Consider the following 14961-nt stretch of genomic DNA (forward strand, 5'->3'; position numbering starts at 1 on the left):
TATTTATTATTTACAATTAGTACCTCTATCCTTCAAGGCAAGGAACACTTAACTAAGTTTAACAAATGTAAAAAAAGGTTCTCCTGTTTTCTAAAAATAGGATTTATTTTCCGCATTTTGGCATGAAATGTGTCGATACAGTCAACAGAATTTACTCGTGACATTTATAAAAAAAAAACAATTTCGCTTTAATACTTTTACAAATTAACGTAGTATTGGTATTTATTGCTATTAGTGTCCAAATTTATATACTTCACTTAATTGAGACATCCAGAATCATTCAGAAAAATTTTCACTTGGCTTTAATTAAGAAGTCAAGTCTTTAATAGCATAAACTGCTTCAAATTTCTTATTTTACCTTTCAACTGAAGTAAACCCATAACAAAACACAAATAACAGTTACAGACGAACATAGTTGTTCAGATTTGGAGGCTGTATACAATATGATCTTCGCTTGAGAAATGTTGTGAGGTTGCTCATCTTCTAAGACTGGATTTATGTCTATGTCGTCTGTGGTGGGTGGGCGTGCATAAGCGGCTGAAAATATAAAGAAAAAGCCTAATTTATCCATTATTTTAGAAACCTTCATTTTAAAAAGGAGACTTTAATATTCGTTGGTATGTAAAAGATATAAGTTGCTTGGACGTAAGTATATTTACAGCTGATTACGAGAAATTGGATATTTACGTTATATACATTTTTGTCTCGCGGTAGAAAGAGAAGGGGATACTTCCTTTCCTACGACACGGCGGAGGTCTACCTTAGGAATCTCCCTCCGTCTTTGCAATTTTCTATCAGACATCGTGTCCCGACGCGAGATTAAAAAAAAATGTGTATTCTTTTTAAATTAAAGGTTCACTTCAAAAAAAAATTACATGAAAATTGTGATTACCTCCGGTTTCCGTTGCAAAATGGAGAACAGAAGACGGTTTACTCCAACCAAACCTGTAAGGGAAGTAAAGTTATAAGATTTGAGATACTTAGATATGAATAGTTAATAGATGGCGCTAGTGTAGTAGTTTTTTTACTCTATTCATTTGTTCAGCGGGCAAAAAAGCCGGCAAAAGCTTGTTTGTTTCTTGTCTTCAGGCACTTATACTAAACTCTACAATGGAGTGTCACTTAATAGACAAATTTAAAATGATTAAAGATGTAAGATGTAACCTATTACTAGGCGTAACGGTAGCCTCGTTCACAGACACTGGCGGGCGTGAGTTGCCCGCACGGTGTACCTCGCGCTTTTTATTGGACCCTCGCTGGAGTCCCCGGGGACCGGACCCTCACTGGAGTGACACTATCTTATTCCACAAGATGATATACAATCGGATAACTTACTATAACGTTACAAAAATTGGTTCCTCTTCCTATATACCTCATATATTTCTAGAAACGTTTGTTTGTGCGCTGGTTAACCCTTCACGTGTTCTACTTGAGATTCCTTCATGAAATTTCGCTCACACGTAGACAGAAACACCGAGAAGAACATAGATTACCTTTCATCCCAGAAAACGTTCTGTCCTGCGTGGAATTTTCCATGACCTCAAGCAAAGGTCTTACCAAACGATAGTATTTTTAAGAATCCTCACCTATTTCTAGAGGTGACAATGGCCTCGTATACCGTTGCGGGGGTGAGGCCCCGCACCGTGTACCCCGCGCTGTGTATCGGGCCCTCGCTGGAGTCCCCGGGCACCACTATCTTACTCCACAAGTTCGCTGGTGTCTCGGTAGTGAAACCATCCCCGTCGGTTGATGCAAGACGGCCGTAGTATGGACGAAGCCAGAGGTTGTATTCTGTAAATGATTTTTTTAAGCCAATTAGAATTAGATATGGGTTATGATTTTCCTTCAATCGCCTTGATGTAATGACTGATTAGGGAAACTAGGTAGTTCAAGTGACAATCTGTTTTTGATGTCTTATGAGATAAGTAATAGGTGCTGTTAATTTAGATGTACGTTGTCTTAATGATGTACATACATACATATATAATCATGTCTATATCATTTGCGAGGTAGACAGAGCCAACAGTCTTGAAAAGACATGTTGTGGCTACAATATGTCTTTAACGTTCTTTCTAAACGTGGCTACGTTTAGCCGAATAATAGAATTGAGTTTTAATGATCGAATAACGATTAGATAGTATTGGTTAATAAGTTTAAGACACCCTTGATATAAGTACGCGTTATAACGCTCAAAGACTTAAATTATAAAAAGTCACGACATAAAGTTGATAATACGGACCTATGATAGTAGAGTAAGAATCCACTTCCCAAATGAGAGAGAAACTGGTGGCAGTAGCCTTGTTCAGCGCTGGATCGACTTTAAAAGACGCCACATTTGGGATACCTGTAAAACAGTTTTGCTATTAGCATTGTGCCTATTTATTTTTAGGTAAAACCTTATAAATCATTACACATTGTGAAGTCCCCCTGGTTTCACTGTTTGTATTTATGTATGCGCTAATCTCGAAAAGTTGTGGTCGGATTTTGTTCCTTTTTGAAGTGTTGGAAAGAGGATTATCTGATGAAGGTTTGTAATAAATGCTACCCGAACGAAGCTGGGGCGGGTCGCTTAGAATGAATAATTTACTATTATTTGAATTCTAGGAGATTCTTTCGGGGAGGAACTATTTAAGAACGCATCATGAAACTTAATAAGGTTTGATAGACACCCCAAATTTGGTCATAATAATTTGGAGGGCATTTCTCCCGAAGGAACATGCAAGAACGCCAGAACGATGCTGAAAGCATTGAATGTGGTATAAACAAGTGGCCCTCTTGAACACAAAATTACACCTTTAAACAATTTTAAAAATATCTCACCAGTAAGTTTGAAGGACACATCAGCCATGCCAAGTGGGTTTTCCGCTCTGAAGGTATAGTTTCCCAGGTCAGACTTACGAACGGTTCGGAAGATCAGCTGATGGATGTTGTCGAAGACCATAATTACTACCCTGAAACATAAATTATCAAGTGTCATTTTGAAGTTTATAATTTTAAACGAGAATTTTGGGAAATCGTGTCTTAGCGCACCCCTAGACCACATAAAGAACCTACATGCTAAATTTCAAGTCTAAACCCAGCAGATTAGGCTGTGCGTTGATATGACAGTCAGTCATTGATTTTCTTCTATTTAAATAACACTGTCACATCTTTTGGACTTGTGGCTAAATCTATACACCCACAAGTCACAAAAATAACATCACGCGACGCTATCAGTCAAAAACAGCGAAAAACCTAAATTACGCAAGCAAAGATTTCACGGATTAGAGCATATATACAACCTCCGACTCATCATCGTTGGAGCCGCGGTTCCCCAGGCGTCACACCTAGCCTGGCGGAAGATCTTCCTTTTGGTGGCAGTCGAGCCGAATCATCGCTTCCGCTACAGACTTATGATTTTCGTCAAGTAAAACTGAATAGGACCCATTTTCACCCAGGTATAAGAAACTCCCTGACTGATTTCACTCGTATAACCAAACTGGAACTGAAAGGTTGGCAGAGCTAGATTGCCGGCGGATCAACTGCTGTCAGTCCTAATGGGGACTTCATCAAAAAGCCTCTACCAGTTTCCCCGTTCCCGCCCCCTCTTCCTTCCTCCCTTCTGAGGCGCGGCTCATATAACGCAAGTTGCTCTTGAAAGCATAAAAACAAAGTGCCCTTCTCTGATTCGACTTAGAAAACGGTAAAGGATAGAAAAGGTAAGTTAGTGGGTGGTCACCTGTCGTCAGTCCTAACGGGCACACCGTCTCTGTACCAAGCGGTCTTGGCAGCCGGCACTGAGAATTCAAGCTTGGCGATCAACGCGGCCCGGAGACCCACCGCCGTGTGGACGAAGCTACGCTCTGCTGTCACAACTGGAGCGTCTGATGGTGGAATAAGAAATAGTTTTTTATAGCTGCATAGCATGTTCGTGTCGGTTGCCGGCGGTTTAGAAAAGGAACACTCCATTTCTTTACCATCTAAAGTAAAGTACCCGGTTGACCGAGCTTTGCTCGGTCTACCAGTGATGGGGCTGATATAGTTTCTTAAAACGCGGTTTTTAAAATGTTTATAAATCGATTCCTTGAGCCGAAAAGCCCCTAATCGGTTACTTTCATGAAAATCGTTGGAGCCGTTTCCGAGATCCTGATTATATATTTCAAGAAATGCTCGTTTAAATATATTAGATGAATGAAACCTTTATGTAATTAGTAGACTTTATAAGGTTATCTGCACATTCATTTAGTCCAAGACCTATTATGGGTTAGGTTGCAGGGGGCAAAGGTTTCATTAGACAGCAGTAGATTCAGGTTAAAACCTCCTCAATTCAGGGTCATGGTCGAAGTTACTGTGGTTTCTGTTCCGGAGAGGCCAGGAGAATGATGATTACACGTTTATATCTCTTTTCCTTGAGATTTTTTAGGTACATTCTCCACTGGTCTGTTTCAGGGTTTAAGACCCGCATTCCGACATTTCTGCATACAAATATCATCATTTGCAACCTACTTCGTTCACTGTATGACATCAATTTGGCACACACAATTTTTCTTCTCAACCATATCGATGAACATGAGAAACTAACCATGTATAACAACCCTGATACTCGCTTTCATAGGATCTCCCACCCCGTTGAAGGCCACGCACTCGTACACTCCCGCCAGCAAGCGATGTTCCGCTCGAAACTTGATGCGGTGACGATGCTCCAGAAGCGCTATCTCTTCGCCCTGGAAAAAGTACTTAATTTAGTGATGTGTCTTCAAACAAGTTGTTCTCTTGGTATCACACAAATATCCTGGAAAGAGATCGCTATGTTGATGGTGGTTTAAAAAGTTTAGTAAAAGAGGTATTGCCTGGGTAGTCGATATCCAGACTTTCATGCTATAAGTGGAATAAAAATGATAATTTTCGACTGACTGACTTGCCGTGTGGTTCCTGGCACCAATAGAAAAAAAGAAAAGGACCTCTCCCATGGATGTCGTAAAAGGCGACTAAGGGGTAGGCTTATAAACTTGAAACTTGGGATTCTTCTTTTAGGCGATGGGCTGGCAACCTGTCACTATTTGAATCTCAATTCTATCTTAAAGCCAAATAGCTGAACGTGACCTATCAGTCTTTTCAAGACTGTTGGCTCTGTCTACCCCGCAAGGGATATAGACGTGATTATATTTATGTATGACTGACTTATTAATTTTACCATTAGAAGTAACAAAAACAACTTTTAATTGAGGACGAGCGACTCAGTATGTAAAAAAAAATTACAAGCGACATTATCCTTCTCAATTTCCATGTGAGTACGTACATTTTTTCTCCAATTGATAACTGGTTCTGGGGTGCCAGTCGTCTCGCAGCCGATGTCCACAAACTCCCCCTTGCGCACCTCCTGGTATCCATTCTCTGGGATCGTACGCACTGTCGTAGGAGCTAGAACAATAAATCATCCGTTTTTCTCACATATTCCATTATTTCTTTGCTCCTTATAGTTGCGGCGTGATGTTATATAGCCTTAAAAGAATTTTTCAATTCGAACCTGTAGTTCCTGAGATTATTAGCTCGTTCAAACAAACAAACTCTTCAGCTTTATAATATTAGTAAAGATGTATTGACTAGATTGTAGTCACATTACAAGATTGGTACTCACTTTGCACTTCAATGTAATGAGTTTGCCGCATTGGCCCACTTGGCTCAGGCCGAATAACCTGTAAAGGAAATAATGTCTCTGTAATGTTATTATTGCCGTGTGGTTCCCGGCGTCGTAATGCATGTCGTAAAAGGCGACTAAGGAAATAGCCGCTTAATTGTCTAGCCCACGCTTTCATGCTGGTTAGGTAGCTCTTCCCATATAAATATTAAAAGTCAAAAAAGGGAAAGGCTTAATTAGGAATTGAGATTCTCAGATAGAGACATGTTGCTAGCCCATCGCCTACAAGATAAATCCCAAAGTTTATAAGCCTGTCCCATAGTCACCTTTTACGACATCCACGGGTAGGAGATGGAGTGTTCCTTATCTATTAAAGTGCTGGGATTATTATTGTTATTCCACTTTTTAAAACTTATTATATATTCCCTTAGTCGACTTTTACGACAACCAGAAAAAAAGAGGAATAGCCTTAACTAGAATGCCCTTTTTTTCTGTAATTGTGGCCCTATAAAACTTTATTACCGTATGGCAAGCTGGGTGGTCCCTCAATAATTCTTGATTAATTAAGTTCGATTGACGAATAACACATCCGGACAAGACGGGATAGACAGATCAGTAGCCGTGCAATGACCTGTTAGGTGACACCGTTTTTTGGTGGTCAGACTCCCGTTGTGCGCATTTACGACCATAATCCTGGAATTGGATGGAGTCAAGTTTTTACACGAAGCGATTCCCATCTGACATCCGCAACCTTTGCAGGGGAACCTAACTCATGTTGGATTATGTTTGCACATTCAGTTGCCTGAATGTGCAGGTTTCCTTATTTTTATTTCCCGTAAGAGTATTGGTTTTCTTCTTCTTCTATTTTATCTAAACTTGGGATTCTTCTTTCAGGCGACGCGCTAGCGACCTTACACTATTTGAATCTCAATTGTATATCATTAAGCCAAACAGCTGAACGTGGCCCATCAGTCTTTTCAAACCTGTTGGTTCTGCCTACCCCGCAAGGGATATGCACATGATTATAATTATGTATGTATTTTACCTTACTCAAACAAAATTAATTTATACATGGCCAAAGTAGGATTTGAACCCCACACGCATTACTTGCGCATTTTTAAGCCTACCATTCGACCACCGTTACTCTTTCCATTCTTCTATAGCTGTCAATCAACTTTTATAGAACAAATGCCCATATAAAACAGTTGGAGATGGAGTCGTTTCATTCTTCTTTGATGTACAGCAAACGGGTAGGCATTTGCTAACTTACATACATATGCTGTACTGTACTAAGGGTAACCCACCCAAATTCACTGCAAATTCGACTTTATTAGAGTGTCATAGAATTCTATGCAAGGTAACTTGATATACGGTTGACTGTACTCTAAATCGTCTTGAGAGATAAAAATCTAAAAATGCCATTAATTACATTGTATTCTGTTTTCGTGGACAGTGCACACCCTAACAAAGAGTTTGATCAATTGATTAATTGCATAATTGTAGACGAGAGATGAACACTGTAGTGTAAGAAGTGTAGTGTTGGGACTTGGGAGTAGACAACGTAGTATCGATTGATATTGTCAAAATTAAGTATAATTAATTAAAACTTAATTAAAAGTTTTTTTGCATATCGGAATATTTTACATTTTCCAAATGATTAGAAATATTAATAAAATTATACGTAAGATTTTTCAAAACTCAAAAGATCCTGTGTTCTCGGCAAGGGATATAGACGTGTTATTTTATTGTATGTACAAAATACTATTATTCTAATTATGCGCTGATATTTTGACTGGGGATCTTGGTACCTAACATTTTCATTACAACTCTAAATCATATTTCACTTGCTCTCTTGTTTGCAAATGTTATTTCCAATTATCGATATCGACATATTGACTCTACCTTTCCGCCATCACTAGCCTCAAATAAACGTTGTTTAAGATCGAAGGGCGGCTCCAATAACAACCATTTAAACTGATACTGTCTTAATTGCTTGGCAACTTCCAGTTTCGCAACTCAGGAGTCACGCGACTACTTTCGCGTATATCAAAATATCTATAATTCTACACTGTAATAGTTTTTAGGAAGTGTTTATATATGTAAATCTTGATATAATAATAATCTTGTACGCATATAAATGGTAATTTTTGTATATTTTATAATGATTCAGAAATAAATCCTTTCAAAAATTATTTAAGTTGAAAGACAGACTATAAAAAAATGTTTTTGCGAAATAGGATCACACAAATTCCTTTTTTAATATAGGTGGAGCCGCGGGCTAATGCTAGTGCGACAAACTATTATACAGGAGTACCTAACGGCTGAACCGATTATAATGAAAATTTATTGAATACTTATAGTTGAACGATCGACATTCCATGGCATTGGGAATTTAGTTAAAACCTATAGATATTAAGTTACATATACATAGGTACCTCGCAAGTATAATCCCCTGTATCTTCAGACTTCAGATCCACGACCTGAAGACTAGAGTTGGAGTACATCATCACCCTTGGAGTTTGCACCCCCTGCTCGCTATCAGCTATCACCCGGCCGTCTTTGTACCATCGGACGTGGTAGTTTGACTCTGAAATAGAAAGGCATTCATTCGGTATTCATTTTCCCTGAAAGTTGCAATGTGATCACGTCTTAAACCCTTACGGAGTAGACAGAGTGAAAAGATTTGAAAAGATTGCAAAGCCACGTTCAGCTGTATGGCTCAATGATAGAATTGACATTTAAATCCCTGTGACGGGCACATGTGTGAAATTACATAAACCTTAGCTACACTAAACGCATGACTTTTAAGATAGTATAGGGGCCTGTTGCGTGAACGGTGCAATTGTAACACAAAGATCAAATCTACGGCCCTTCCTGTGGCTAACAAGGCGCCCGAATGTTGATCGTGCAGTAAGGAGTTTCTGGATGCGCCATTTTGTTTCACTCAATGCTGCCATCCCAATGTAAAGTGAAACTTTCAAAAAAGTGTAGATCTGAGAGTTTTCTTTGAAAACTGTACCAACTTTTTTCGAGATCTTGTTATCCATTTTAGTGATTTCCTCTTGGAAAAGCTTTCTTGTAGTCACCTAGGTATTCCATAACATGTTTCGTCAAATGCGATTTTTTTTATTAACAAAATAAAAATATGAGGTAAAAAATTTAAAGTTCAAAAAATATACCACATCCAAACATCCTGCTACCTACATCCGCGCCCATCTGATACAATCGCTTTACCGACTGTGACGAGACGGTATTGTGTTAACACCGAACGTGTCCCGGACAAATGTAGCCGGCTTTTGTATATTAATAAAAAGGTAAATTCATAATGCTGTGTTGTATTGATTTATTGTCGGCAATTTTGGTGTCTTCACTCAAATTCCAGTCAAAACTTATATGAGACGATGCGTTACTTTTTGCGTCAAAAAGCACAAGGTATGCTTTCTGACGTTTGCGTACGTTTCAAAAGTTTACGTGCGTCGTTCTCAACCTAAAGGAATACATACATATGTATAATCACGTCTATATCCCTTGCGGGTAGACAGAACCAACAACAGTCTCGAAAAGACTGATAGGCCACGTTCAGCTGTTTGGCTTAATGATAGAATTTAGATTCAAATAAGTAGTGACAGGTTGCTAGCCCGTCGCCTAAAAGAAGAATCCCAAGTTCACCTGAAGGAATATTTTCATGCATAGTTCCCAAATGTAACTGGATCATGTTCTTTTTCATATGGTTACGACCAAATTAATCCAATTTCTATGATTGATAAGCAAGTTTGTACCTCTAAAATAGATAAAAGAAATAAGTACCTACGTTTTAAAAAGAGAGACGATACCTACCTCTAGACACGATCAAATCTAACAAGGCCCCTGATAAATTGAGAAATTATGTTAATTATAATGTAAACAAGGTAAGCGTATTATTTCGAGTAAGTAGCAATCAGTCAAAATAAGATAAGTGTTACAAATTATGAGAACTCATTTATCACGATTAGATGCCACGTACGCTAACAATTTAGGCTTGGCTTTATAATAGCTATTTATATAACTGGTTGAGTAGGTAGTCTATGAGTTTGTCTTTTGATTGAAGGTTTAGATGTTTATGTTTAGGGTAAAAGCTGATGGATTAAGTTACTGACTTCACACTAAGCTCAAAGTATAGCTTCGAAATCATTATTTTAGTAATAGAGTGAGACAGTGTCATATCTATATATTTAAGTGGTCGTGAAGGCATGAAGATTATTTTAGCCCATAAACAAGACTTTGTCCCTAAAGATTTTTGCGAAACTCCTTCGTTCATTTCAGTTAATAGCATCAATCTTTGTCAAAAGACCTACAGGTTTTTGCAAAATATCTTTGTTCTGTTCAGTTGATAGCACCAATCACCTCCCCTTCTTTAGAGAGGATGAGTGTTTTAACCATGATCGTGGCCTTGGGAAGTCAGATTATTACACGAAGCGACTCCCATTTGCTCTGCAACCTTAGCAGGGGAACCTATCCCATATGGTCACGGTTAAAGCTGCACTTGTTGAAAATACCTATTCCCTTAGTCGCCTTGGGAACGAGATGGAAAAGTCCTATTCTGAAGTGTCGGGAAGCACACGGCGAATAAAATGGGATCTCCTCCGGACACTTAAAAAAAGTGTAGATATAGTGGTCCAAATGACAACCCAGTAATGATTTACTAGCAGAGATGATCTTATACCCTACACATCTTTTGATTATAACAATAGAGATTCTTCATTTAAGTAAAAACTAACTCTATTATAAAGCAATAAGATATAAAGTTATTTCAGATCCACATTATATGTAACAGTATAATATTTGATTGATCGTCTTTTAGCGGGAGCGATGATTCGGGCTCGACTCGACCGTCACAAAGAGAAGATCTTCCGCCAGGCTAGGTGTGACGCCTGAGGAACCGCGGCTCCAACGTTGTTGTGTCGGAGGTTGTATATTATGCTCCAATCCGTGAAATTTTTGCTTGCGCGATTTAGACTATTCGCTGTTTTTGACTGATAGCGTTTCTTGATTGGTTGTCGTGGCGTAGATGTCACAGTCTGATCTGAATCACAATTTGTTGGTGACGAAATTTGTTCAGAATTATACAAGTTTATCTTTGTTTATTTTATTGTGTTTAGGAAACGGTCAAGTCAATAATACTCTTAACCGATGACCTTGCATGAAAAAGAATATTATAAATAGGTATTTATATTGCTATATTTATCTACACAACTAGGTAGTTGTGTAGATAAATATAGCAAAGAAAGTAGGCATATATAGGCAGGGGGGTATAAAGATATAGACTCTGCCTACCCCTCCGAGAAGGGATTTTTAGGGCAATTCTGGGAAATGGTACATTAAATTATTTGAACGAAATTAACGGAGGTTTTCAGAAATTTTGACGGAAGCGATTCTCTAGACAAAAACTACTCATTGTAAAAAGAGTTGATGGTAAGAAAACGCAAGAATTAATTGAACAATTTATATGTGGGATGTTTTATTTGTGTTTGAAAGCTAAAAATAGAATCTTTATTGAAGGAACTATGAGACAATGTTGTATCTTATTACTTAGTAAAATAAAGGTGATACCAGCCACCAATAGAAAAAAAATGGGATCACGATCCGACTCTTTCCCATGGATGTCATAAAAGGCGACTAAGGGATAGGCTTATAAATTTGGGCATTCTGACACTATTTGAATCTCAATTCTAACATTAAGCAGACAGCTGAACGTGTCATATCAATATTTTAAGACATATAGCTCTATATAGCTCTGTCTACCCCGCAAGGGATATGTATGTATGTATGTACCCAGTGTAATATCTCCTCAATTCCAATAGGCCAGCTGAAAGTGGCCCATCAATCTTTTCGAGACTGTTGAATCTCTATCTGTCCCGTAAGAGATAAAGACGTGACACCTATAGGAATGAGGTCAGACAACAGTAGCTCTGTGTAAAAATCCGTCATCAAATCACCGTCGTTAGAAAGTCCTTGGGCTTTGTAACAACACCGATACCGGGAACTCACTCAAAAGACGATACAAATCGTTAGGTACATTAGAAAGACAATAACTGGACGGACAGATGCATCTGAGTTATATTATTATGCATATCCACTAAAAGGTTTAACGCAGATGTTTCTTGATAAGTAACATCAAGAATTATAAGAAGCTAGCTTTGCCCGCGACTTCGTTCACGTGGAATAGTTATTTTGGGCATCATTGAAGCCCTGAAGGATGAATAATTTCCCCCGTTTTTTTTCACATTTTCCAGTATTTCTTCGCTCCTAATAGTTGGAGCGTGATGTTATTTAGCCTAAAGTCTCGATAAATGGTCTATTCAACAACAAGAATTTTCCAATTCGAACCAGTAGATCCTGAGATTATCGGTTCAAACAAACAAGCAAATTATTCAGCTTTATAATATTAGTATAGATGTTTTAATTTAGTTACAAGTCAAAAGGGTCTCAAGTTTTGAAGCAAAAAAGTGCTTGTAGTCAGAAAATATAACAAAATTTGAAGATACAGTACTTACATTTTTAGCAGCAGGTGCCACATGCTACTTATATCTGAGAATTATGCGTACCTACATGCCCTGTGGTTCCCAGCACCAATACAAAAAGAAAATAGGACCACTCCATCTTTTTCCCATAGATGTCGTAAAGGGCGACTAAGGGATAGGCTTACAAACTTGGGATTCTTTTTCGATGGGTTAGCAACCTGTCACTATTTGAATCTCAATTCGATCATTAAGCCAAATAGCTGAACGTGGCCATTCAGTATTTTCAAGACTGTTGGCTCTGTCTACCCCGCAAGAGATATAGACGTGACCATATGTATGTATGCACAATCACTTCTTTATACTTTACACGGTAGACAGAGCCACTAAAACACTCAAATATCTCATCATGAAATTGTTGTCCCAAAAGTTATTTGTCCTGTCCTTTTTTTCCCTGAAAATTCCCACGGGAACGAATCCTCTGGTAAAAGCTAGTAGCAAGCCAAAACTCACCAGTCTGGTCTAGATGACACGGCAACAGTACAGTGTCGTTCTCACAAGTGGTGACCGTCACAGGAGCGCTGGAGGACTGCTCGCATTGTGTCCACCCCGCCGCGACCACGATGAGCAGGTGGAGTAACCTCATCGCTGATGTTGTCACTTTGTCTATTAATATCGGTGTGATGAACACTTTTTGGTTTACGGCTTCACGTTTTTTTTTATTAGGTAAGATGTAATCTCTGTGTACCCCTCTGGGTGAGTGGCGTTTGGGATGTGAATAATTGTAATGTTTTTTGTTTTATTAAAGCGCGTAATTTCTAAATGATTAAGGATGCTAAATTGTTATTACTTGCGTGAATTACTCGAACTCAATCGCCTCAAATTACCTTCCATTTCTTTAAGAACTAATCAGAAAATCACTTCATTACATAGTATAAAGTCCTCATGTATTCTTTTCCTCTTATTATGTTTGCGCTAATCTCGAAAATTGTGGATGAATTTTGTTCCTGTTTGAAATACTAGAATGGGGGTTTTCTGAGGAAGGTCATCTATATACGCTACCCGTGCGAAGCCGAGGCGGGTCACTAGTATTTGATAAAAGAAGATATATGTATATCTTCTTTTAGAACAACTATAACTTTAACATAAATATAACTTTAAGAGTGCAAAACCCTCTTTTATTTCCGGAAATTCTCCATGGCACTAAGCCCTAAACTATGCTAATTAAACAAAACAAAACATTGAAATAAAATAGGAAATTTAATTACTTACTCCGATTCCTATTCCCAAAACTCGTGTCTATGTCGAAGCGTGTTTAACCCGCGCGGGTAAAACGCTCGTGTAAATCGGCTTTTCGTTTATTTCACGGTGGTCAATTTTGTACCGGATTTGCGCTGGCCACAAAAGCACGCTGCCTAATTACCTTTTTATAAGGAAAAGTCAAATTAACAAAGTCACTCCAAAGTTGGTGGCCCACGAAAGTAATGCTCATCTAATGTTTAACCAACTTGAAAAAGGAAGGATGTTTTGAAATATTATTCTTAAAAAAAATACCGTGAAATGTAGGAAATAAAAAAAATGACTTTTAGAAATTACTATTTGCTTTAACGATTTCAGTACTTACTTGAGTTACAGTTAAATATTGAACATTTATGTCTACTATGATCTTATAATACGGTCAATTATTGTAAATTTAATGTGTTTCTATAAATTAAATTAAATATAAGTTATACAATTTTTGTGAAAAATATTACCTATCAAATCACATCTTTTTTTCTACTGAACTAAGATCTATTATCTAGGCAAACACTGGACGTCCAAGTTTTGTTTAAAAATTTAGATATCTAATAAATTTCTATAACAGTTATTAACTCATAACTTCTCTCTTTGTTAATTAAATAATTACACTCTCTCATCTCTCACAAAATGAAATAAAACTTACGTGAAGCCGCGAACGGAAACTCACAAACAAAAAAAAAATAAAAGCACTATGGTCGCACTGTGACACACCGATCCAATTGGCGGGAAAACGACAACTGACATGAAGGAGCCATGCGCAAGCGACGCATCCAGATGATTAAGTCTGGATTCAGAAAGTTGGGTACACACTGAGAGCAACATTATTGAAATTGAGAACTATACAATCGTGTTGATTATTGCCTGTATACTTTTTATATTGTGTGTATACTTCTTAATCATATAAATATTTTATGGCTTTGCACGGCTAGCAATAATACATATAAACCTTACTTGTGTGTGTCATAAATAAATAATTTAACAAACTGATTGACTGACATATCAACGTGTACTAAATTCAACGACATTTCTTTCCATGCGCGGGTAAACTTGTAGATATAAATATACCTATACTCTGCTCTCTTGAGAATGGTAACAAAATTTAGAAAAAAATTATAATTAGAACTCGTTGATGTCTTATGTTTGAATAAAAATGAACACCTAACTAAATACTTAAGCAGTCTACTAACTACTAACAATTTTCTTATCAAATGCTAAAGTCTAAATTAATTATTTATTATTACAAAAAAATATTTATATTTTGTATTTATTTTTACAAAAAATAAATAATTGAAGTCAATTACAAAAAACAAAGAAATTGGAACAAACTTAAGTATTTTTGTTCAAATTTCTTTGTACTAAACCAAAAAAAATATTTTAAAGAAATTATTTTTTGGTGCCGGTGTATCACAACCCTTAACGCATTCTCTCTCAATTAATTGTATCACCTTTAATTTGGTCCGAGAAATGTTTAAGATTATTCATAGTCACGTGACGAAAGCATTAACTTTTGTTACAACTTCATCATTTAATGTTTACTCATGCCCAGTG

At 37.4% G+C, this 14961-nt stretch overlaps 1 protein-coding gene across 1 annotated transcript; it reads right to left on the reverse strand.

Annotated features, from left to right (window-relative positions):
• Positions 1–116: 116 nt before the first annotated feature.
• Positions 117–12763, reverse strand: LOC106130393 (limbic system-associated membrane protein). Its single transcript, XM_060952079.1, has 11 exons — positions 12628–12763; positions 8053–8204; positions 5618–5675; positions 5279–5400; positions 4562–4703; positions 3719–3863; positions 2821–2951; positions 2240–2344; positions 1587–1791; positions 893–945; positions 117–537 (listed from the first exon to the last, which is right to left on the reverse strand). Exons 1-11 carry the CDS (start codon positions 12758–12760, stop codon positions 362–364), a joined length of 1422 nt encoding a protein of 473 aa, XP_060808062.1. The 5' UTR covers positions 12761–12763; the 3' UTR covers positions 117–361.
• Positions 12764–14961: the final 2198 nt, after the last annotated feature.

The sequence above is a fragment of the Amyelois transitella genome, chromosome 27 (genome assembly GCF_032362555.1).
Source record: "Amyelois transitella isolate CPQ chromosome 27, ilAmyTran1.1, whole genome shotgun sequence".
NCBI classification, from domain to species: Eukaryota; Metazoa; Arthropoda; class Insecta; order Lepidoptera; family Pyralidae; genus Amyelois; species Amyelois transitella.

Coding starts and splice junctions, on each gene's coding strand:
- LOC106130393 (XM_060952079.1), bottom strand. CDS start 12,760: ATGAGGTTACTCCACCTGCTCATCGTGGTCGCGGCGGGGTGGACACAA. Junction 1,792..2,239: donor TTCTTACTCTACTATCATAG/GTCCGTATTATC, acceptor AATCATTTACAG/AATACAACCTCTGGCTTCGT. Junction 946..1,586: donor ATTGTCACCTCTAGAAATAG/GTGAGGATTCTT, acceptor CTTCCCTTACAG/GTTTGGTTGGAGTAAACCGT.